Source organism: Poromitra crassiceps (assembly GCF_964638095.1).
Source record: "Poromitra crassiceps genome assembly, chromosome: 26".
In the NCBI taxonomy this organism is placed as follows: domain Eukaryota; kingdom Metazoa; phylum Chordata; class Actinopteri; order Beryciformes; family Melamphaidae; genus Poromitra; species Poromitra crassiceps.
This window is the reverse complement of record NC_139640.1, coordinates 2,775,222-2,800,283: the sequence shown is the minus strand read 5'-3', so window position 1 is coordinate 2,800,283 and position 25,062 is coordinate 2,775,222. Positions and strand designations below refer to the sequence as shown.

At 46.5% G+C, this 25,062-nt stretch overlaps 1 protein-coding gene across 1 annotated transcript; it reads left to right on the top strand.

Annotated features, from left to right (window-relative positions):
- Positions 1–651: 651 nt before the first annotated feature.
- Positions 652–20,503, top strand: mdc1 (mediator of DNA damage checkpoint 1; the record flags this gene model as incomplete). The annotated part of the gene is made up of 12 exons (XM_083661450.1): positions 652–793; positions 1,629–2,252; positions 2,368–2,446; positions 2,608–3,662; positions 5,082–5,144; positions 5,593–7,127; positions 8,379–9,929; positions 11,581–11,709; positions 14,041–14,223; positions 18,210–18,335; positions 18,677–18,787; positions 19,509–20,503. The coding sequence occupies 12 exons, from the start codon at positions 652–654 to the stop codon at positions 19,713–19,715; spliced, it is 5,805 nt and encodes a 1,934-aa protein (XP_083517576.1). The 3' UTR covers positions 19,716–20,503.
- Between the last annotated feature and the right edge of the window lie 4,559 nt (positions 20,504–25,062).

Below are 25,062 nucleotides of genomic sequence, written 5' to 3'. Positions count from 1 at the left end.
TGACGTCACTTGCCACCCACAAATGCGGAAAAACTATATATCACATCGTTTATATTTTGACATTCTGAGTGAGAGCAGAATTAGCTCAAGAGTTTGATGTATAATATTATGCATGTTAGTGCCAGGTGTAAATGGCCTCTTATTAGTTAAAATTGGCTAAGTGGTGTCTGTGGCGGCGGTGTGTCACGATTGTGATGTCATCAGTGATGTCACTTGGGCAATTGTGATGTCATCAGTGATGTCACTCAAGCAACTATGATGTCATCAGTGATGTAATAGATCCTTCCTGGCTGAGGCTTTATAAGTGGTGGGAGTAAAAAAAACTATCACATCGCTTATATTTTGACATTCTGAGTGAGAGCAGAATTAGCTCAAGAGTTTGATGTATAATATTATGCATGTCCGTGTTACAGTTGTGTGAACTGTCGCAGTTTTTAAAATGTAAACAGGGTCAGTCGGCTAGAGTCAGACACTCAAGCCTCCCAAAGCTCAGGCACCATAGGGTCCCATTGCCGTTTTCCACCCAGTGACGCGGTTTGTTTACCAAAATGCTGCTTGGCTGATCCCTCATATTAGCCATCATCACTCATTAACGGTTAATCCATGTTTTATGTTGCAGTAACAGACATCCTGTCTCATCCTGCCTGAGAAATGGATGCTACTCAGATGATCGATGACTCAACAGTACTGGAGTCAGAGGAGGAAGAGATTGAAGAGGAGGAAGATGACAATAAGAGGGGAGAGCCTCTGGCCAAACTGCGAGTGTTTCTGAATGAACATATCCCAGAGACAGGTGAGTGGATAACTGCTGTTCTAATGACACCCAGTACCTACCTACTATCTGTTCATCCACAGTCTAATTGAATGGTTCTCAATGTGGGGTCCGGGGACCATCAGGGGTCCTTGAGGGGCCTCCAGGGCAGGGGGTCCCCAGCAAATTGATGAATTATTGAATGTCACCATCTTTTCATCAATAATTTAACACAACTAGAGAATGTTGAAGAATGACTAATTTGATCACAATTTCACTGTTATCGCTCTGTCTGTCGACAATACAGATAGTAGGGGTGTCAAAAATAATTGATTATAAGATGCATCGCGATGCGGACGTGCACGATTCTGCATCGATTCACAAATGTCAAAAATCTTTTTTTTTTTTTTTTTTTTTTTTATATAATCGAATAAAATATAATGGAAGTACATACAGTTGTTTATTTTAATTATGGATCATAATACAATGCAATTCCAAATGCACTTTTATTTTAAAAGCAGCCACACAGTGAGAAAAAAGAAAGTGAGAAAAAATAAATCATGTATTGGGGAAAAAAGTGATGCATCGATTGAAGATGCATCGAGATGCATCGATAATCTTAATCGAATCGAATCGTAGCCCTCTGAATCGTAATCGAATCGAATCGTGAGGCCAGTAAAGATTCACAGCCCTAACAGATAGTCTTGGAATTCTGGGCTAATTAAATAGTAAATATTCTCAGACTTGGGTCAGAGAGACAATCTCATCAAACGGGAGTTTGTGGCCCTAATGTGGACTAAATGAGGGTCATTGATATGAAAAGGTTTGAGAATCGCTTGTCTAACTGACTTTTCTGTGTATTTCTCATGTCATCCAGAGCTGCCTCTCTATTTGGGAGATAATGTGCTGGGTCGTGACCCCGACACCTGCACCCTGCCCCTCCAAGCCCCCTCAGTATCCAAGCAGCACACAACCATCAGCCTCTCTGTGTACCGTGGAGGCGGGCGCCGTGGTGAAGTGGTTCAGGAGGCACTGGTGTGGGACCTGGGCAGCACCAACGGGACCCGCAAGGGCCGCCTCAAACTGACCCCTCACGTCCGCTACGCCCTCAGCGAAGGGGACAGCTTAGTGGTGGCGGACATCCCGTGCCAGTATGTCAGCTGTGCTGCGGAGAAGATGTCTACCAGGGGCGACGTGATGCCTCCTCCCGTGAGCAGAGATTCAGGGGAGAGGGTTCAGCAGCAGTCAGATCCCTTCAGAGTCAACAGAGCAGCTGACACGAGCACAGACGGTGGGAACTGTGTCAACGGACGTGCAGAGGCATCAGCTGTGGTGGCGCCATCACCAGGTCACAAAGAGACAAGCAAGTCTCCTGCCAGAAGCACATGCCTGTCCTTTGAACAAACTCCACCCCAGCCACAGTGCACCCTGGTCTCAGAGTCGGACTCTGACTCAGATGGAGAAAAGGGGGGAGTGAGAGCCAGACAGGGAAAGGCTTTCGGTATGTAAATAACGTAAATATGAACAGAAAGAAGTCCCTAGTATTTTGTGTTATATATATCAGAGTTTTGTTGTTGTTTTCCATCTGTATAAGTCTCTCTCTGCCTTATTTTCAGTGTCTGATACTGACTCCCATATGTCAAGTCCCACTTGTTCTACATTCTTGAGTCCCACAAACAAAATAATCCCTGAGAGGTATATTAACAATATATTATTCATTGTTTTTATTTATATTTGTTACATATGTAACTAATCCATAGACTGCTACTGTACAAACTAACCACGGGCCTGTTTCTATTCGGTGCATTCCTTTCTGTGCTTACAAAGCTTGCTAACTTGTTTTTGCCGTTTTGCAGCGAGGACGAGAGTCCCATCACGCCCTGCCGCTCCACTAACAACAGAGCCAGCGAACACGTCAGCTTCAGCGAGGAGGACGAGCGAGACGCGGAGGCGGGGCGACGCCGGCCGAAGAAAAAAAGGGCACAGGCGGTGATTGTCGATGACAGTGAGGAGGAGGAGGAGGAGGAAGAAAGAGCAGCACCTGGAGGACGGGAGGCGCAGGACAGTGGACCACCAGACGCACCGGTGAAACAGGCGGACGTCAGACTCTCCGAAGGAGACGCATCGCCTGTGTCCCCGCCGGCCGTGTTTCACCTGGACAGTGACACCGATGTGGAGGGAGAGGAGGAGGAGGGGGCGGAGTCTGCAGGGCCTGTGACTTTGAATGCAACGCCGTCAGCCAATCATCAGCCGACAAAGCCAGTCCAGTTTCACATGGAGAGTGATACAGATGTCGATGAGGAGGATGATGACACGGATAGTGATACAGATGTTGATGAGGATGACGATGCTTTGGGAAAACTGCCTGCTTCTAATGATGATACCAAACTTCCTGATTCTCTTCCAGTTGCTCAGCCAGCAGGCATCGCTCTAGACAGTGACACTGATGTGGATGATGATGAAGATGATGATGAGGGTGCTACTGTGTCAGATGCTGCCACCGAAGCACTTCAGACTAGTGCACCTACAGCCGGCTCTGCTCCTTCTTCAAAAGATTTCCACCTGGACAGTGACACAGATGTCGACGACGAGGAAGAAGAAACGGACTCCTCCAGACCAAACGATATGTGCGTTACAATCGACCAAACTCCTGCAGCCAGATTCGATTTAAAGCCCGCGGCCGGAGTTGAACCTGCCTCTGCTGGCCCTCACCGTCTGCATCTAGACAGCAACACAGACGATGATGAAGCGATCCCTGCTGCTCCTGTCAGCGCTGAACTCTCAGTGGTGGTGGTGACTGACACAGAGCCACCTACCAGTGCAGTCGCGGGAACTGAATTGGAGATTCTTTCCGACAGTGACACAGACCTGGAGGACGACGCTCTACTCCACGAGTGCTCTACTCCTTTAGGTAATGTGTTATACCTTATTTTGTGCTGGGGGGTGGCAGGGCGGCATAGTGTGTAGAGAGACACGCCTTCAATGCGATGCCCCAGGTTCAGTCCCCTGTCTCAAAAAGCATCTGAAATGCATACATAGTACAGGAAGAGGGACAGCTACTACAGCGACCCATATTCCAGCCTAAAGGTCCTTACACATCAAGAGCGATGCGAATATACGGCACGAAATTGCGATGCAAGTTTTGACCCAGCTGTCAATCACAGCCACAGATGTGTACACGTCGGAAGCGAATTTCTGAAAAATCGACCGTGGTTCGAGAAAATAAACGCCGCAATAACGCTCAGTGAAACTTCGCCGTTGGAATGCACGGTTGCATTGACTGATATAGGTTCGGAAAATATTATTGACGTGCAAATTAATCGCACGAAAAAAACGCTCCCGATGTGTAAGGACCTTAAATGGTGTTAAGGGCTTTGATGGACAGGGGGACGAATGAATGTTTGAAGCGAATGTGCCTGCTTAGCGGAACTCTATACCGTCTGCCTGAGGGAGGAGCCGATACTCAAGAGTGGAGGACATGAGTCGGGTCTGGTGACTTTTTTGGGCCTGTCTGGTTCTGGTTTGTTGAAAAATAACCTGAAGACTGGGATGATGAGCCATGATGTTCATGGCTGTCTGTACAAGTCGGGTGATCTGGACCTTTGACTGTACTGTCAGGTTACCAAACCATACCCAGGCGCGGACTGCATAATCGGGCACGTCGGGCAAATGCCCGGTGGCCTGGCCTGGCCTGGCCTGATTTTTTTTTTTTTTTTTTTTTTTGGTGCTCGCAGTCAGGTCACTCACTGAACAGCAGCCCAGGCGCCGCCTACTGGTTTACTAGTGGTTTTATTACTTTATTCAGGGTTAAAGTGGGTGCATCTCATTGTAAAATTGGACTCGGCCCAAATTGGGCTTCAAACGGCCCAAATTGTGCTTCAAACGGCCCAAATCTGGCTTCAAATGGCCCAAATTGGGCTTCAAATGGCCCAAATTGGGCTTCAAACGGCCCAAATTTTTCGCCGGCGCCCTTCCCGGCACGCGCATCGGCCCGTATCGGCCTGGCCTGCTTGGTATCTAATGCCCGGCCTGAATTAGGATCCCAGTCCGCCCCTGACCATACCGTAGATACCATAGTGCAGGGAACTCTCCACTTCTCCACACTTTAACATCTACTAGTGCAGCAGGATATCACCATTAAAGTGACTGTTTTGCAGGAAGTAAAACAAATGTGAGTTAATTTCATGGGTACATTCTGTTATTTCAATAGCTTGTACTTTGAGAATTAGTAGTTATTTAGAGAGAGAAAATCCATCAGAATTTGCAGGTGAGACTGACACATTTTAAAATTGTCTTTTGATTTTGTTGTTTTCACTTTGGGATGTTTCAGAAGGAGCAGTAGAGGAGATGGAGACGCAAGCCTTCTTCAGTCCCCCTCCAGGTCCATTCAGACGTGAGTCATGATACAATTATTACCATTAATTAGGGGTGTCACGATACACTCAGTTCACGATACAATACACGATATTGGGTTCACGATAACGATACGATACGATATTTTAACAATATTTTTTTGCGGTCAATTTGTAAGTTGAGGGGGCATCCTCCACGCTAACTTGAGTAATTTCACCATTTTCATCCTCCGTGTCTGTAACGTCCCTCTTCTGTTCAAACAAAGCAATGAAAAGGAGAGCGAGCATGCAATCAGATGCAGATCAGTGCCACCATGTTCAGCTTCTTTTTCTCGCGATATGAGATGACAACGATACATATTGTCACGTTTTGATATCGCGATATATTGTGGGACGATATATTGTGACATCCCTACCATTAATACAGTCCTATAGCACAGAAGTGTTTCTGTGTCTGAGGGGAAACATTGATTTTGTCTTCTCCCTTAGTCCCTCTGGCCCCTGCTATGAGACCCGTAGTATCCTCCTGCTCAGACAGCCAGGAGGACAACGATTTTGTTGTGGCCGAGACCCAATCCTTTGTCCTGGAGACCCGAGACCGCCAGGGCAACCTTCCAGACGACCCCACCCTGGAGTCCACTCAACCCTTTGGCCTAGAGACTTCTTCTGGTGACGAGAAAGATGGGCCATCTAGCAGGGGAGGCTCTTTCCAGCTGGGATTGTCAGACAGCAGCCACCTGCTTCCCCAGGCCCAAGCGCTAGCCATGGAGAACACCCAAGCTTTTGTCTGCTTGGATGACCATGATACCCAAGCATATGGAACCATCTTACCCCCAGACAGGACCTCTGAGGAGAAGGACCTAGAGGCTACACAGGCCTACGGAGGGGACGAAGAGCCTGCCGTATGTTCAACAGCGTTGGAGAGGGAACGTCTGGTAGATTCTGCCCTCGAAGCAACACAAGCATATATCCCAGAGTCCCACAGTGATCCGGAGGATGAAACAGAGGAGGAGGAGAGAACAAACATTGCTACTGCTGAGACACAGCCTATGGATTTTCCAACCACATCTCTTCTTGCCATGGCTGAAACCCAACCAATGTGTGCCTTTGAGGAGGAGGAGGAGAATCGGATGAAAGACAAACCTCCTTCCTCGTTGCATCGAAGAACGCACAGGAAGCAGAGTGAAAGAGAAGAGAGGGAGGAAGATGGGGAGGTAACTCGACCTGAGGACAGTGAAGATCTCTCCACAGCTGAAACTCAGGCCATGGTTCTATGTGAAGATGAGGAAAGCGATGATGAGGACTTGATGCCGGCGCCGCGCAAAAGAAAAGCAAAGGCACTGCGACTTGAAGAGGAGTCACAGTCGCAGCCCATGCATGATGATGATGATGACGGCGAAGATGAAAAAATAACCACACGCTCATCTTCTACAAGGAGCAGATCACAGACTGGAAAACTACGGGTTTTAACCAGCTCTCGCATCTCCAACACTGAAACGCCGCCCGTAGCCACATGTGAAACAGATGAGGAAGAGGAGAATGAGGAGGAAGAAGCAGCTAAAGCTGCCTTACGGAAAACAAGAAAACAACCTCAGCGAGGGAAAGGGAGGAGCAAACCTGAAGCTGGGACCAGTGGCGTTGTTAGAAGAAGTAAAAGAGGGATCAAGGTGAGATTAGGACAGGAGGAGGAGGAGCAGTCAGAACCATCCCAAAGACAGACGAGAGGAAAGAGTAAAGCCTTGTCAACTACCAAAGGAAGGAGAGGAAAAATCTGTCCTGAAGAGGAGGAGGAGGGAGAGAGTGAGGAAGAGGTAGAGCAGGCTAAGCGGGGCAGAGGGAGAAAAACGGCAAAGCATCAGAGAGATGACCATGGGGAGGAAGAAAGGCTTGAAATGAAACAAAAAGAGGAGGAAGAAAGACTTGAAATGGAGAGAAAAGAGCAAGCTGAAACGGACCAGCTACTAAGGGAACAAGAGGAGAAGTTAAGACTGGAGCAGGAGAGGGCAGAGAGGTTAAGACTGGAGCAGGAGAGAGAAGAGAGGTTAAGACTGGAGCAAGAGAGAGAAGAGAGGTTAAGACTGGAGCAGGAGAGAGAAGAGAGGTTAAGACTGGAGCAAGAGAGAGAAGAGAGGTTAAGACTGGAGCAGGAGAGAGAAGAGAGGTTAAGACTGGAGCAGGAGAGAGGAGAGAAGTTAAGACTGGAGCAGGAGAGAGAAGAGAGGTTAAGACTGGAGCAAGAGAGAGAAGAGAGGTTAAGACTGGAGCAGGAGAGAGAAGAGAGGTTAAGACTGGAGCAGGAGAGAGAAGAGAGGTTAAGACTGGAGCAAGAGAGAGAAGAGAGGTTAAGACTGGAGCAAGAGAGAGAAGAGAGGTTAAGACTGGAGCAGGAGAGAGAAGAGAGGTTAAGACTGGAGCAGGAGAGAGAAGAGAGGTTAAGACTGGAGCAGGAGAGAGAAGAGAGGTTAAGACTGGAGCAGGAGAGCGCAGAGAGGTTAAGACTGGAGCAGGAGAGAGAAGAGAGGTTAAGACTGGAGCAGGAGAGAGAAGAGAGGTTAAGACTGGAGCAGGAGAGAGAAGAGAGGTTAAGACTGGAGCAGGAGAGAGAAGAGAGGTTAAGACTGGAGCAAGAGAGAGAAGAGAGGTTAAGACTGGAGCAGGAGAGAGAAGAGAGGTTAAGACTGGAGCAGGAGAGAGAAGAGAGGTTCAGACTGGAGCAAGAGAGAGAAGAGAGGTTAAGACTGGAGCAGGAGAGAGAAGAGAGGTTAAGACTGGAGCAGGAGAGAGAAGAGAGGTTAAGACTGGAGCAGGAGAGAGAAGAGAGGTTAAGACTGGAGCAGGAGAGAGAAGAGAGGTTAAGACTGGAGCAGGAGAGAGAAGAGAGGTTAAGACTGGAGCAGGAGAGAGAAGAGAGGTTAAGACTGGAGCAAGAGAGAGAAGAGAGGTTAAGACTGGAGCAGGAGAGAGAAGAGAGGTTAAGACTGGAGCAAGAGAGAGAAGAGAGGTTAAGACTGGAGCAGGAGAGAGAAGAGAGGTTAAGACTGGAGCAGGAGAGAGAAGAGAGGTTAAGACTGGAGCAGGAGAGAGAAGAGAGGTTAAGACTGGAGCAGGAGAGAGAAGAGAGGTTAAGACTGGAGCAAGAGAGAGAAGAGAGGTTAAGACTGGAGCAGGAGAGAGAAGAGAGGTTAAGACTGGAGCAGGAGAGAGAAGAGAGGTTAAGACTGGAGCAGGAGAGAGAAGAGAGGTTAAGACTGGAGCAGGAGAGAGAAGAGAGGTTAAGACTGGAGCAGGAGAGAGAAGAGAAGTTAAGACTGGAGCAGGAGAGAGCAGAGAGAGAAGAGAGGTTCAGACTGGAGCAGGAGAGGACAGAAAGAGAAGAGAAGGAGAGACTAGAGAGAGAAGAGAAAGACCAAATAGAAAAGGAAAGAAAGGAGCAAGAAGAAAAGGAAAGATTGGAAAAGGTACAGAAGGAAGCGGCAGAACAAGAGATACTTGAGAGGGAAAGGGAGGAACGGGATCACCGAGCAAAGCTGGAGAGGGAGGAGAAGGACAGGGAAGAGAGGAGAAGATTGGAGCGAGAGAAACAAGAAAAAGAACAATTAGAAAAGAACGCCAAAGAAAAACGAACAAAAGAAGAAGAAAACAAGCCTGAAGTTTCCACAAGGGGTCGAACAAGAACATCCAGAAGGACGATCGCTGCCCCGTCTACAGCAGAACTGAACCCAGAACCATCCATCTCAGCCAATGACGACGTTCCAGCAATGAGAACCAGATCCCGCTCCAACTCTTCCAACTCAGTCAGTTCAGAGAGGTCTGCTTCCAGCGTTACCGCCCAGGAGAGCAGGGGGAGAGGCAGAGGCAGAGGAGCTAAGGAGAGCAGGGGGAGAGGCAGAGGCAGAGGAGCTAAGGAGAGCAGGGGGAGAGGCAGAGGCAGAGGAGCTAAGGAGAGCAGTCAGCCAATCCTTACAAACCTCACTAGAGGCCGCAGCAGTAGGAGGAGGACAGTGGCTGGAGCGCCATCTGCTGAGGGAGAGGCAGCACAGCAGGACATTAATGATATTCCTCCTCCAGGAGTGCTTCTTAGCTCCAACTCCACCAATTCCCCCGACTCAGAGATGTCCGGCTTCAGTGTCAGCTCCCAGAGCAGAGGAAGAGGAGGCAGAGGGCGAGGAAGAGGCAGGAAGACGGTGACTGAGACAGACTCCATCCCTCCTGTCGATGACCTGTCAATGAGTGAGCAGAACCCGCCTCCCAAAGCGACAGCCAGATGCAGGAAGAGCGGCAAAGCAGAGGGCTCCTCTAAGGACTCCCAGCAGCCTAGTACCACAAGGGGGCGAAAGCGAGCCAGTGCAAATGGTTCTGAAGCCACAGCTGCAAATCTGGAGGTCCAGGAGGAAGAACGTATCACTGAAGACTCACTTCTGCCTACAAGGAACGCCAGGGGCAGGAAAAGAGAGTTGGAAGAGGAGGAGGGGGCAGAGGAGGAAGAGGAGAGCAGTGGGACCAGAACCTTCAGAGGGACGGCGAAAGCCCAACGGGGAAGAAGAACAGGAGCCATAGAAGAGGAGGAAGAGGATGATGAAAGGAAAGAGGAGAACCTGGTTTCTGTTCCGCCTAAGAGAAGCGGTAGAGCATCCACCGCTAAGGGCAGGAAGACTGCCCAAGAGTCACTCCCTGAAGTGCAGGTGAAAGAAGAGAGTGAGGAAACAGAGGGGATCGTCGAGAGGAGAGCCAGAGGGAGGCAGTCAGTCGCCCGCAAGAAGAAGGAAGAGGGCGAGATGTCTGCCCCCAGTTCCATGGACCAGGGGGCAAGTGCTGAGGCACCAGAGGTAATCATTTGCATAATGAATTAAGTGCTTTACTGTAGCCCAACCCTCTCTGCATAATGAATTAAGTGCTTTACTGGTTGTTGCACGGCCACTTCCTACTCTGATGGTTTATGACCCTTGCCTCTCTCACACACTCACTCTCTGTGCCCCTCCCACCACCATGCCCACTCTCTGTCCCCCCCCACCACCATGCCCACTCTCTGTGCCCCTCCCACCACCACGCCCACTCTCTGTGCCCCCCCCCCACCACCATGCCCACTCTCTGTCCCCCCCCTACCACCATGCCCACTCTCTGTGCCCCTCCCACCACCACGCCCACTCTCTGCCCCCCCTCCCACCACCATGCCCACTCTCTGTCCCCCCCCTACCACCACGCCCACTCTCTGTCCCCCCTCCCACCACCATGCCCACTCTCTGTCCCCCCCCCTACCACCACGCCCACTCTCTGTCCCCCCTCCCACCACCATGCCCACTCTCTGTCCCCCCCCCTACCACCACGCCCACTCTCTGTCCCCCCTCCCACCACCATGCCCACTCTCTGTCCCCCCTCCCACCACCATGCCCACTCTCTGTCCCCCCCCCCACCACCATGCCCACTCTCTGTGCCCCCTCCCACCACCACGCCCACTCTCTGTCCCCCCCCTACCACCACGCCCACTCTCTGTCCCCCCCCACCACCATGCCCACTCTCTGTCCCCCCCCCCCACCACCATGCCCACTCTCTGTCCCCCCCCCCACCACCATGCCCACTCTCTGTCCCCCCCCCCCACCACCATGCCCACTCTCTGTCCCCCCTCCCACCACCATGCCCGCTCTCTGTGCCCCCCCCCACCACCATGCCCACTCTCTGTCCCCCCCCCACCACCATGCCCACTCTCTGTCCCCCCACCACCATGCCCACTCTCTGTCCCCCCCCTACCACCACGCCCACTCTCTGTCCCCCCTCCCACCACCATGCCCACTCTCTGTCCCCCCTCCCACCATCATGCCCACTCTCTGTCCCCCCTCCCACCACCATGCCCACTCTCTGTCCCCCCTCCCACCACCATGCCCACTCTCTGTCCCCCCTCCCACCACCATGCCCACTCTCTGTCCCCCCTCCCACCACCATGCCCACTCTCTGTCCCCCCTCCCACCACCATGCCCACTCTCTGCCCCCCCCCTACCACCATGCCCACTCTCTGTCCCCCCCCTACCACCATGCCCACTCTCTGTCCCCCCTCCCACCACCATGCCCACTCTCTGTCCCCCCCCCCCCCACCACCACGCCCACTCTCTGTCCCCCCCCTACCACCATGCCCACTCTCTGTCCCCCCCCTACCACCATGCCCACTCTCTGTCCCCCCTCCCACCACCATGCCCACTGTGTGGCTACTTTTAAAATAAAAGTGCATTTGGAATTGCATTGTATTATGATCCATAATTAAAATAAAAAACTGCATGTACTTCCATTATATTTTATTTGATTATTTAAAAAAAAAAAAAAAAAAAAAAAAGATTTTTGACATTTGTGAATCGATGCAGAATCGTGCACGTCCGCATCGCGATGCATCTTATCGATTATTTTTGACACCCCTAAATGCCCACTCTCTGTGCCCCCCATGCCCACTCTCTGACCACACCTACTCTGTGCCCCACCATGGCTCTCTAGGTGCCCCAGACTCCCACCAGCAGCGTGTCCCGTAAGCGAGCAGCTCATGTGGACTCGTCTCCTGTGGCAAAGACCCCTCGCTCCTGCTCTGCTTCCCCTCGATTAAGAGCTGCCAGCCAGGCCTACAAGGTGTGTGTGTGTGTGTGTGTGTGTGTGTGTGTGTGTGTGGAGACACCTATTGTTGTGGGAACTACCACAGAAGCGGTTTTGATATGTCTATCTGTGGACAGACTTTGTCACCGCGACAGCGTCAAAACCGTGTCAGATGCAGTCACAACACAACACAGGTGTGGACTTGACATTAAAGTGAAGGCTGAGTTGGAAACTGTGTGATATGAGCAAGCCCGTACCCCGCTAGCCGGGCGCTTCTCGCTCATACTGAGCATTAGCGCCCGCATTTCTCATCAAACCATCTGCCGCATCTCACGTCTAGGTAACTGGTCGTTTGCAGGTGCCACTGTCATAAAACCTATTGAACAGAGCCATCAAGGCATTTGCTAGAAAACCTTTGTCATACCACCACTGTAACATTCTGGAACAACATCTCTTCCTGAGCTTTGAAAATCTCAAGGTCTTAAAGAGTGCCTGTTTCTTCTTCAAATGCCTACATGGACTAGCTCCCCCTCCGTTACAGGAATTCACCCAAAAAATAGACTCACTGGACTCGGCACTAGATCAGACACCAGAGGTGATTGCAAGGTCCATCGTAGAATGACCACGTTTGGTCAAAATGTCCTATCGATAAAAGGCAGCCAAATATGGAATAGTCTCCCCGTCTCCATAAGGGACAGCCCCACCCTTGCCGCTTTTAAAGGTGGACTTAAAAAATGGCTGAAAACAAACCAGTCATGTGTCCACAGGTAGTATGTTTTTCTTCTCTTTTTTTTTGTGTATTATTATTATGTATTTTATTTTTCTAAGAGTAATTGCTGCCATGTATTTTAGAGTGTATTGTTGCTACTCTTGTTTTACGTAGTTTTAGAGTGTACTGCTGCTACCTATGTTCTATGTATGTTTTTGTTATGTTCTACGTTTTACGCTCTATGTTTTTTGTGTTTTATGTTTTATGGGGACAACGGATGGAAATTAGCCTCGTGCTAAATCCGGCAATTTTTACACTTTTACTATGTTCCAGGTTTTACTATCTGTTCTGTGGTTTCTGTGTTCATTCATTTTGCACTGTCCCGTCCAAATAAACAAAGGAAAAAAAAAAAAAAAAAAGTATAAAAAGCAACCCTTACCTGAGCCAAACACGTGAAGTGAAGACGCTATCCGATCATGCGCAACATCCTCTTCTTTTAATAACATTTCCTGGCCTCTTCCAAATTGTTGCATAAAATCCACTTTTCTGTCACTGAAAAACTGAAAGTCATTCATCTGGAGCACTTGGAGCAACCCGGAACAACGACTCACTAACGCCCCCCACACTTCAGAAATGGTATTGCACCTACATTTCTGCATTTTGTGCCAAGCAGTAACAACGAAAGACAATAGACCCATTTCACGGGGGCCATTTTGTGCTGAAAAGGCAGGGTAAACACAGGTGCAAGCAAAACACTAATGAGGGTTTCCAACTTCCAATGATTGGAATGTGGAAACCCTCATTAGTGTTTTGCTTGGACCCGTGTTTATTCTGCCTTTTCGACACAAAATGGCCCCCGTGAAAAGGGTCTATACCATTTGGGAAGTGTGGGGGCATTAGTGAGTAAACAGTGAGTTGTTGTTCCGGTTTGCTCCAGATCATAGAAGAAGAACTCCAGATGAATCAAAGAGCGTGGAAGGAAAGAGACGACACTCTGTTTTTTGGAAACAGAATGCGCCTCGCAGTGGTCAGCTGCGGTAGCGCTGGCCCCTATAATCAGCCTCTCTAAACAGTAACTCAACGGGAGTTGAACCTCGGGTCCTTTTCATTAGGTATTTATCTTGAAAAAACTAAACAAAGAAAACGAAAAAATTTGCTTAGTTTCCACAATATGGTTGTTGTTTTACATCCCTGCACTACACCACTTCAATCAAGATTTGCAGTACGCCCGGAAAAGATGTGAATCCCCAAAGTTTAGAGTGTTCTCCCGTTGAGTTACTGTTTAGAGAGGCTGATTATAGGGGCCAGCACTACCGCAGCTGACCACTGCGAGCCTGTGCGAGGTTCTTTTGGCACTGTCACGCTTCCAAAAATGAAAAATGGTGGAGGCTGCTGGGCGCTGATGTTGCAATGGGGCAATATGGAGCTGTCATTTCTTTCCATAAAAGTTCTTTGGATGAATGACCTTCTTATAGATTTATCTCTCCTGTTTTGTCCGTTTTGCTTGCTTGTTCTCTTTATACATTTCTGCTTTTATCTCTGTATTGTATTATGTTGTTTTCATAATGTTACTTGGTTCATATATGTGAAGCACTTTGTAACCTTGTGTTTTAAAAGGTGCTATATAAATAAAGCCTGACTTCCTGCCTTCCTCTCAGGTGTTGTTCACAGGTGTGGTGGATGAAGACGGGGAGAAGGTGGTGGCACGTTTGGGAGGCACCTTGGCTAAAGGCGTGGTGGACATGACCTGCCTGGTGACCGATAAGGTGCGCAGGACTGTCAAGTTCCTGTGTGCTGTGGCTAAAGGAGTCCCCATTGTCACCACACACTGGTTGGAAAAGGTTAGTTGTTATAGTAACAGTTAAAACTGTCCACAAACTCACTTTCTCTCTCTCAAATTCAAAGTGACTATAGACCTTATTCGCTAACCCTGGATGCACCATATTGTTGACATACCGTCCTGCGCGCACACAGCGCTGCAGCTGACAACTAGTAACAGCCTTATTGACGTTTCTGTTCCATTACAAAATAGCGATGGTAATGACACCAATAAAAATCCCACAGTTGTTGTTTGTATGATGCCGTTAATGCCTGTAATAAATAAACAAAAGAACGAGGTGAACAGACTTTGCTGTGAGGAGCTTTCAGAAAGTTTCACCTGTCTCTCCTAACTATCCACACACCTCTCCTGTGCTGCTGACGTATCCTCCGTCTCGCTCCCTTCACGTCTGAGGACGGTAGAGATAGAAACAAACCACGGGGACTTTATTGCTGTCATTACTACAGCCGTGTGTAACGCTGGTCACCATCCGAACACAATTGGAACGATACAGGTAACACTAACAGCGGCTAGCTTCCTATAAACGCTGCTCCACATAGGCTGTCACTTGAGAGCTGAAGCGCTATGTCGTCAATATGGCGGAGGTGGGCGTGCCCGTACGTGAGTAACGTCAATCGAATAAGGTCTATATAGACGGGTTTCTGTGCAACGTCATCACATAGATGCGCGCGCATCACCGGGGTAGAAAGCCGCTCCACACATTAGACTGTACGCTCCACACACTCGTTTGAGATGACTGCCGCCTCGCCTGGAAAGCAGACGAGAGCAGGCGAGCGCAGTCAGGCGAGGCGTCAACAAGTCAAACCCCCGACAGCACACTCGCTGCTGCTTTTCTTCTTCTACAGTTTAGTTTAACAGCGGTTTGTAAACAATTTAAAACGTGCATTAGCGCCACCCACACTCACTGCTCAAATGACCCAGCCCTTCAGATTACTTATTTTATTGTTAATGTAGGGACAGCTTGGAATAGATATCAAATTGAAGTTTCTACACTTCACTGTGGGTTTGTGATGCACCCGTGTTGAACCAATGGGCGATCAGCTCGATGCGTTTCTCCTCATCCTCTGTCCCTGTGATGCCGCGCGCGCCCACTAATGTTTGTCTACAAGAAACCCGTCTATTGGCATTAGATGCAGTGGTATCTGTTGCCAAAGCAAACATATACAGTACATACATTGTACATATACATTTGACATATATGTATACAGTACATAGATTACAATATACATTATAGTAAACACAATACAGTTACACTTACATATTGTTTATGCAAACAGGGAAATGTTAATTGGAATAATAATAAAATTTAAACAGTAGGGGTGCACCGATCGATCGGCAAGCAATCTGTATCTGCCGATTTTGACCTCAAATATGCGATTGGCTGATTGCCGATATTTCGGCTGATTGCCGATATTTTTATATATAATTTTTTTTTACACATATTTTTTACACATATATATATATATATATATATATATATATATATATATATATATATATATATATATATATATATATATATATTTCTAATAAAAAAAAGCCCTATCACTAATCAGGCTTTCCAACGATATAAAATACAATGCCAATTGGTATTATTAACTCATTGAGTGCCAATGACGACTAAAGTCGTCATTTCGGATAGTAACGTTCAGTGCCAATGACGACTAAAGTCGTCAATTGCGTTTTTTGACGGTGGGACGTGGATCAAAGCCAGATCCATCTCCTGTCAAATTTTGGGGCATGTTGAATGTGTATAACCTATTTTACCGACCCATTAGGTGGCGACAGTGCTCTCCAGATTAGAGAAAGGCGAGGAAAAAAGAGAGAAGAAGTCATTGGGGAAACGGAAATCGCATCGATATGCATGAAGCATAACGTTAGCTGTGCCTGTGAACAGCAGTCAATCTGCTGCCACAATTGAGCCCCTCCGTCTCCGCTGCGATAGCCCCTCCATATGATTTAGTTGCCGACACCAGCGTCTTTCTGAAAAGTTACATTATTCTCAGCTGGGAGCCGGCGACACGATGTGAAAAAGCGGGGTGCAGCGCACTTTTCAGTGCAGAGCAAACGCACAGCAAACGCAGCAGAGCAACCAGAGACACTCCCACGGAGGAGGAGGGGTGGGGTGGGGCACGCAGGGCAGCATACCATTGACAGTAAACACAGACCCAGACAGCAGGAGGCTCGATGCGCAAACAAGCTACAATATCTGATGCCCACCAGCAGTAAATCAAGACCAGCAAGAAGGTGTAGGGTCTGCGCACGCAGGGGCCAGCGCTGCTGGTTGCAGCTAAAAAATATTATTTGGCCAAACAAAATTCCTTTGTTTTCACTGTTTTATTGAAGGAAATTATTTTTGAGGTGTCACATCAGAAAATATTAGCTTCAGAGTCAGTCATGTGCTTGAAATGCTTCATTTCACAAAAGGCTAATTAACTCAGCTTCTAAATTGAAACGTGTGTTTTTGCTCAAATCCACCTATCTTTTCCGGCTGATAACTAAAGAACAGAAAATGATATCAATAAACGTTTTTTTGCTGATGATAGAAGAGAGTCTCCTCGTTCTTTGTGCGTGTTCTGTGTTTACATAGTAATATCACACAATATTCTGTGCGCCTCGAGAAATCACTGAAAACGCTCTGAAACTCTGGCACTGGGAGCGTCCGTTCTCCAAAAGTGGCTGGCACTCAATGAGTTAAAGGGGAGAAATAATCAACCGAAATAACGTTTCCAAACTTTTTTTGAGGAGTTTATATATCGGTGATCGGTAATCGGTGATCGGTGATCGGTGGATGATCGGTTGGGCAGATATTTCCCATAGGCGATCGGCAATCGGTGATCGGTGGCAAAAAAAACGTGATCGGTGCACCCCTAGTAAACAGACACACAGAGGAATGAGCACAGCTGTTGTCTCTCAGACTGTAACAGGCTGAGACAGACTTAGCTGCTGCCCACAGACTCTTCTCTTCCTCTCCAAGTACAATCATTAAGTTTCATTTCATTAGAATGGAGAGAGACGTTTGGAAAGGGTTTTCCAGTTCAGTCTCTCTCTCTCTAGCTGGGTTTCCATCCAAATGTATCGCAACTTTTAATCGAATTTTCAGAAAGTCGGCAAAATAAAATGCAAAACAATGCGCGTTTCCATCCACTGCTATTTTGCAAATTATAGAGCTGTCAATCACCTGGTGTTTGAGGCTGTCTGAGCTGCTGACCAGCTGCTAGACCCAATATTCAGCTCTGCTAAACACATCTAACGTTATTCATTTAAAGTTTCTTGATGATCTACAAGTAGACAAAGGTACCATAACGCCATTTCTGGATTACCAGGTGCGACTCGGCAAACTAACGTTATAATCCCAACCCTATCTCCAAAAAAATGGTAAAATAGCAACGTTTGTGGACCAAAGTTGCTATGTTACAATTTCGCCTCCGAAATTGTAAAATGGTAATCCACGGAGCAGATAGTAAGTGAATACAATTTCATTCTAGTCTAGAAGTGAGTCACCTTAAAGTTAATATCCCAGTCTTCTTCTGTTAACACAGCGGGTGTTGTGCTGCGCGTACCATGATTTACCGTGTGTAGCCCATTGTGTGGAGGCTACACACGGCATGTCATGTTTTGCAGTGATCAAGGCAAACTGTGTTGTTTTTGAATGTAGAGACAACGGAATATCGCTTAAACTGTTTCCACCGCACGTTTCGCATTTCCCTTTTATCGATACACCGACTTTTTCGCCTCCCTCAAGCGTGAAAACGTTTTTGCGATATTTGGAGGTTTTTGCGAATTAGGCAGCGTTTCCACTCAGTTTTTTTATGCGCAAATTGAAATTTCGCATCAAAACAGGTGGATGGACTTCTGTCTGACACATGCATGTGGATGTTTATGTACAAATACTACACACACACACACACACACACACACACAGTGGAATAGACACTCACTGGTGTTGCTCTGCACCTCCGCTCTCTCTCTCTCCCTCTGTTTCAGAGTGGTCAAGCTGGGAGCTTCCTGTCTCCAAAAGCTTTTATTGTGAAGGATGCAGAGCAGGAAAAGAAGTTTGATTTCCGCCTGCAGGAATCTTTGAGGAATGCAAGCAGTCGGCCTCTCTTGCAGGTACACAGTCTAAACCTATCCACCTTATTTGTAGCTGCCATGATGCCTGATGGGTGCTTCTTCCGCTTCCGGTGTAATAGACTGTTTTACACTCTATGGTTTTAACTTGACAAAAAAAACGTCTATGAGGATTTTACAGCAGAGCCATTCTGCTCTACAGCCGTGTCGTTCGGGTGCTGGGATAACGTAATGCATTGTGGGTAGTCGGCTACTGTGGCTAATGCTAGCGGCTAGCGTAATAGTTACTTTACATGGCAGTAAAACGCCACTGAATGACCAAATTGATTTAACTTTTGACCATTTCGAGTAACACTGTTTCCATACGGACCCCCATCTCTTAGGGATATGAGATCCATGTTACACAGTCGGTGAAGCCAGAGCCAGTACATATGAAAGACATCATCTCCTGCAGTGGAGCTCGCTTTCTCGCCAAGATGCCTTCTTCACACAAGGTACCAGTTTCCTTCTTAAGGTCTAAAATGATGTGCTGGTTACTCCTCACACCACATGATTCTAACCTAAATGTAAGGGGCCATTCAGATCAAAAGCGTTTTTGGAGCTGCCAGCGTCTTTCTGCAATTCATTCTCTATGTAAGGACGCGCTAGACGTGCTCCTCTTTTAATGAACACACCTGGCGTTTCAGCGCTGGTGGCGTCTGTTGTTTTTGGAGGAGCGCTGTGGGCGTTTTTAAGCTGAAAAAGTTGAACATTAGAGGAAAAGCGCGCTGCTCGTCATTTCCACTCGTCCTACCTTCTCTCCTCCCAGAGGGATCCTCCGACCTCCGCTTCTGCCAGAATTGGCAATAATCTGGCTTTCGTGTTGACAGTGAACAACATCAAACAGACAAAACCAGCTGGCTACCGTCCGTGTGGTCGTTGTGTTCTGATCTGTACCGCACGCGACTGCAGGGGGAAACAAAACGGAGCAGAAAAAACCGCTCCGTGCGCTGTGTTTTGTGCACAATGGAAGCGCTCTCAACATGATTTTCATAGCGTTCTGACTGAAAAAAACGCTTTTGGTGTGAATGTCCCCTAAATTGTAAATTTCTAAATCTCAGCTGTTCTCCATATCTGTTTCTGTATCTGTATAATTTATTATTTATTATGTATAATAAAGTTAATCTCATCATCATCATCATCTACATCTACTCCTCCCCCCTTCCTCCTCTCAAGGCCCAGACTGTCGTGATCTCCTGCAAAGAGGACTGGTCACTGTGCAGCCCGGCCCTCTCTGCCTCTCTCCCGGTCCTCACCGCTGAGTTCCTCCTAACAGGAATCCTCCAGCAGAGACTCGACTTCGACACCCACACCCTGCCAGCTCCCGCAGCTACCCCGCCGCCCCCTGCAGGAGGCAGGGGGAGAGGCAGGAAGAGGACGTAGCATCATCAGCAGGGTATGCTACAGATACGCTACACGAAGCTCCAACTATCTGGGGGAGAATCTGCGTTGGTGCGGGACGCGCTCGTCCAGCACTCGTAAATTCCCATGCGAACCAGATTGATCGGCGGTGTCACGAGTGAATCAGCAGTATCCTGTTCTGTCTGACTTTAGATTTCTACTTTGCTAGCCATCGAAAGTTGAATGTAATTAATTTACATGTAACCTTCAAACCTTGATTGCAAAAGATAGTTAAGAAAGAGGTAACACAAGTAGAATACAATCATGAATGAATCTAATAGAATGTATCCACTATCCAGCTTTGAAAAGAGTCTCCAACTTTTGTTTAGGTTTCACAAATCCACTTCACAAAACTTTGAAGTAGAGTGTACTTTTATGCCATGCACATGTGAGACAAATATCTCCGTTTAAATTTACTACGCGCTCAAGTTGCTGTGCAGCTCCGCCCCTCACTCTGTACAAAGATAACAGGCAGAGTGGGAATGAACACAAGCTAACAGCCAAGTGCTTCTTTGATAAGTCTCTCCGCTCTACCAGCCACTTTGGCAGGTAATAAAACTGTTAGTTAAAATCAATATTTGACTGTCACGTTTCACCGGTGAAAGGGAGAAATGATAGATCGGTTTTGAAACCCATCAGCTACTGTGGACGGTGGATGAAAAAGTGTCCTGTCCTAATGAGAAGTAGTGCAGTATAAGGCTTTATTCCAACTCATAACCTCAAGGGATGAGATTTGTTACAGGCACCTGAAGTGACGATTGTTCTGATGCTGCTCCTACATCGATATCTGTTTGTCCTTTAGTGTCTATGTTCACTTGGAAAATAAATATTTTGTATGCAACCTCCTAGGCTATGTGATTCATAATCCATAAAATATGCTGGTATAGGGAGCTCCTCCATCTCTTACCTGACACACTATAAATCCATCCAATTCATATTCCTATCGAAAAATAAAATTAGACTTTTAGCTCATAAGTCTCCCCCCCCCCCCTTCCCTGGTATATAACTAAAGCATAATCTTCTTACTACTAAATATAACATTTTCCTTAGTTTCTACCTAATGATGAAATATGTTTCGATATTACCATTAAATTGTTTCCATGCTGGGAAACCCGAGGAAGTGCAGTCTAGAATTGGATGCAATTTGGACATGTGCATTGTCATAGCGCCACCTACTGGCAAACAAAGGAAGTGGTTTGTAACTCAGCTGTACATGGCAACTACTGGCAACAGGAAATAACATGTTTCATACTTTGATGTACTCCTAGGGTCAGCTTGTTGCTGTGACTCAATTTGGAGTGAAGGAGATGCATGTTTTGGAGGATGAGGCTGGTGGCTGTCTCTTGTCTCTTCTCAGGGTTAAACTGGATATTATCCACCCAGCCTCTGTTTGAGTTCCGCCATATTGCTTGGCTTTCCAGTTCTCTCGCTGTTTTTTTTTTTTTTTTTTTTTTTTACCTTTATTTAACCAGGTGAATTGTTTGAGAACCAGTTCTCATTTGCAAACATGACCTGGCCAAGAGGGCCCAGTAGGAATAGCTACATTGTCAAAGTCTAGTAACAGAAAGGCAAATAAATATATAAACATATAGACAAGTAACAGCATATGTACAAATATAGACAGAGTGTACAAATAAACATATAGACAAGTAGGTAGGTAGGTAGGTAGTTTTTATTTCTGTGTCATGCCATTTCTGGCCCATCCCACATGGGATTACAAGACACCAAATTATATATAAACATAATCATAACATAACATCCGGTTGTACAAACAAAATAAACAAAGTATATAATATATACACATATGCATGAAATATACATACACATATACACACAAGTAACAGCATATGAACAAATATAGACAGAATGTACAGATATACACAGAATTGAAGTGCTACACTACTACTAAACTGACGGGGGGGGTTGTGTGTGTGTGTGTGTGTGTGTGTGTGTGTGTGTGTGTGTGTGTGTGAGAGAGAGAGATCCGGAGAGATCCGTTCAGCCCCCCAGCTGCAGAGAGCGCCGTGAGGGTGCTTATTTACCGTAATCCTGCAGCGCCTCCTCCTGGCGGAGCAGCGCTGCCTTAATATATTAGCCTGGGTAAACCCAGCCCCCACGTGACCTGCTCTCAGACCTCTGGTTCTCAGTCACGGGGCCGATCCGATCCAATATCTGTATCGGGTGCCGATATTGGCACTAATTCACGGATCGGATCGGAATTGATTTTTTTTTTTTTTTTTTGCACAGCATAGTATCCTTCTTTGCCTTGTATATTTTCTTAATTTTGTCTGCTTTTTGCAAGGTATATTTAAAAAAAAATCTTTAATTGGTCAAATCTTTCAAGAAAAATATTGGTATTGGCATAATATCGGTATCGGCAGATATCCAAATTCAGGTATCGGAATCGGATCGGAAGTGAAAAAAGTTTCGGTGTATCCCTAATTGACGCCGACCATTTCAGTCAGAGCGAAGGGAAGTCCCTTTCTGCTCCCTGCAGGTGGCTCTCAAACGCCTCCGCCCTCCCTTTCTGCTCCCTGCGGGTGGCTCTCAAACGCCTCCGCCGCTGTGAAATAACAACAACGCTAGCAACCTACACGCTAAAAATGGAAAGTTTTGATGAAGATTTGGATTGTGCACTAAAGCAGGCGTGCTTGGTACTTTCGGTGGATGGTTGTAAAGATAACGGAGCCTAGACTAGAGTGAGAGTAAGAGGAGCCGGACCTCTCCTGCACAGCCACAGCGTGGAACAGAGTTAGTCTGGCAAGCAAGACTATAGATGACTAACTGAGACCATTATGACTGATAATGAAAAAGAACGATCCGCACACCAAAAGAGCGTGACGTTTCGGGCCACACCGGCTCTTCCTCAGACGCTTTCTGAAGTGGCAGAGAGACGCCATCTTAAATACCCGTATCAATAACATCACATGACAGATCACCAGGTGTTCAGCAATTAACAATTAGAAAAGAAGTTATAGACAAATTTTCATTTTTGTATGTACAAATTATAGAACTTATTTTCTAATTGTTAATTGCTGAACACCTGGTGATCTGTCATGTGATGTATTGATACGGGTATTTAAGACGGCGTCTCTCTGCCACTTCAGAAAGCGTCTGAGGAAGGGCCGGTGTGGCCCGAAACGTCACGCTGATTTGCAAATAAAAAAAACGTTATTTTTCACTGTAAGTTAACCTTTTTGATCCAGCACCCTGGTCCAGTGTGGCCTAATTTGGATGTGCGTGTCCCTGTCTACTTTTTGTATTATGACTCATAAACCATACGTATTGACTCATGACATTTCCAGTGTCAAGCGTTGCTATGTCCTTCTGCGTCGCTATGTCCTTCTTTTACACACAGATGAGTCAACCCACCTTATTTTCAAATGCCCCACTGTAAAATAATTATGGGTACAAGGTCCGGTTTAACGTGACTTGATTGTTGCAGCGTGCCATTTCCTTTGTTATACTCTTTGGCTGTATTCAGACCCGAATTATAAACCGGAAACTGGAGTACGTTATAAACGTTATAAATATAGTCACGTTATAAACAACTAACCAACACTGGGGGTCCGTATGGAAACAGTGTTCCTCGAAATGGTTCAAAGTTACATCAATTTGTGGCTTTGGCTAATGGCTATAAGAGGGATAGCTTGCAATGGTGCGCCTGTGCATACTAATCACTACACTCAACATCTTTTCAATAGACTTTATAGAAGTTTATGAGCTCATTTAGCAGTGCAGTTTGGTCAGACTCATATTCTTTTGCTATTATTTCTGCTCAACTGTTCATGCTTGTATGTTTATGCGGAGTGCTGCTAAAACATGTAAAGGGTTAAAAGTATGGTATGGATGGTTTCAACTCGACCACATGAACATTCTGAATTCCGCCCCAGCTTACGTCACAATTCCACGAAAACCATCTATATGAAAATGTCATGTTACGGGCAGCACATGCCACAACAGGAAGTACACAGAGGTGCTGTGGGTTGTAGCTACACCCTGTACATGTCGTCTTTTTGTACTCTTTTGAATAAATATTATATACGTTTGATTTGATTGGTTCATTTGCCTCCCTCCTTAGGTTTTCGTGGGAATTTTTCCTGGTCCTCAGTTCTACTAAGGTACTAAGGTTGGCAGCTGTCGTTTTCATAATGTGGGTGTTAAGTCCTTCGAGACTGTAAGTGATGAAGGTCTATGCAAATAAACCTGACTTGATACTGATGCTGCATCTCCATTCAAATGATGTTTCTCATTTCACCGCTGTGCCAACGTGTCATGGCTGCATTAATAGTACCATGGGCCCCGCGGCTATTCATTTTCTAAGGGCCCCCCGCCTGCTGCAAGGAAGGGACTGTTTGCGGGCCCTTGCGGGCGACGCCGCAAAAAAAGATAGACATTTTTTGGACGTTTGGATGTTTTTTAGCCATATTTAAAGGAATATCTCATTTTAAATTAACATTCAAAGCCATGTGTAAGATATCACAATAAGCACTTATATTAAAACAAAATAAAGTACAAAGACTGGGTAAAACAGGCAGCTGCATAATACATGTAAATTAAAACTTAAAGGAACACTCCGCCCATTTTCAACCAGCTTTGTATCATTAGAACATCAGTAGTATATCAGAAAACTGTAAACTGTTTTGAAGTCTGTCATTTAATTTGACAGTTATTGAGTGTTAAAGTGTGGACCAGTGACATCACTGGTCCACACTAACTCAAATGAATAACTCATTAACTCAAATCAACTCTCAATAACTGTCAAACTAGACGAATGACAGAATGTTTGACAGTTATTGAGAGTTGATTTGAGTTAATGAGTTATTAATTTGAGTTAGTGTGGACCAGTGATGTCACTGGTCCACACTTTAACACTCAATAACTGTCAAATTAAATGACAGACTTCAAAACCGTTTACAGTTTCCTGATATACTACTGATGTTCTAATGATACAAAGCTGGTTGAAAATGGGCGGAGTGTTCCTTTAAATAGCCCATATTAAATAAAATTTGTACAGGTGTAAACAGAACAAATTTAACAACTGACCAAATACCAACTATCAATATTGTAGGGATGACTAGTGCTTCACAATATAGAAACACTGAGATTTTTATAAATAATAATCATAAGTAATGTGGAAATAATAACTAAGTGGGTAAAGGCAAATAATAGAACAGCTAGAACAGTCTGATAACAAATTACATGACTTTACTGTAATGCAGCCTTTAAAACATCGAACCATCGAACTGTTTTCAACCAACCCAAAAGAGCACACATCACACCCCTGCTCATTTCCCTCCACTGGCTCCCCGTAGCTGCCCGCATCAAA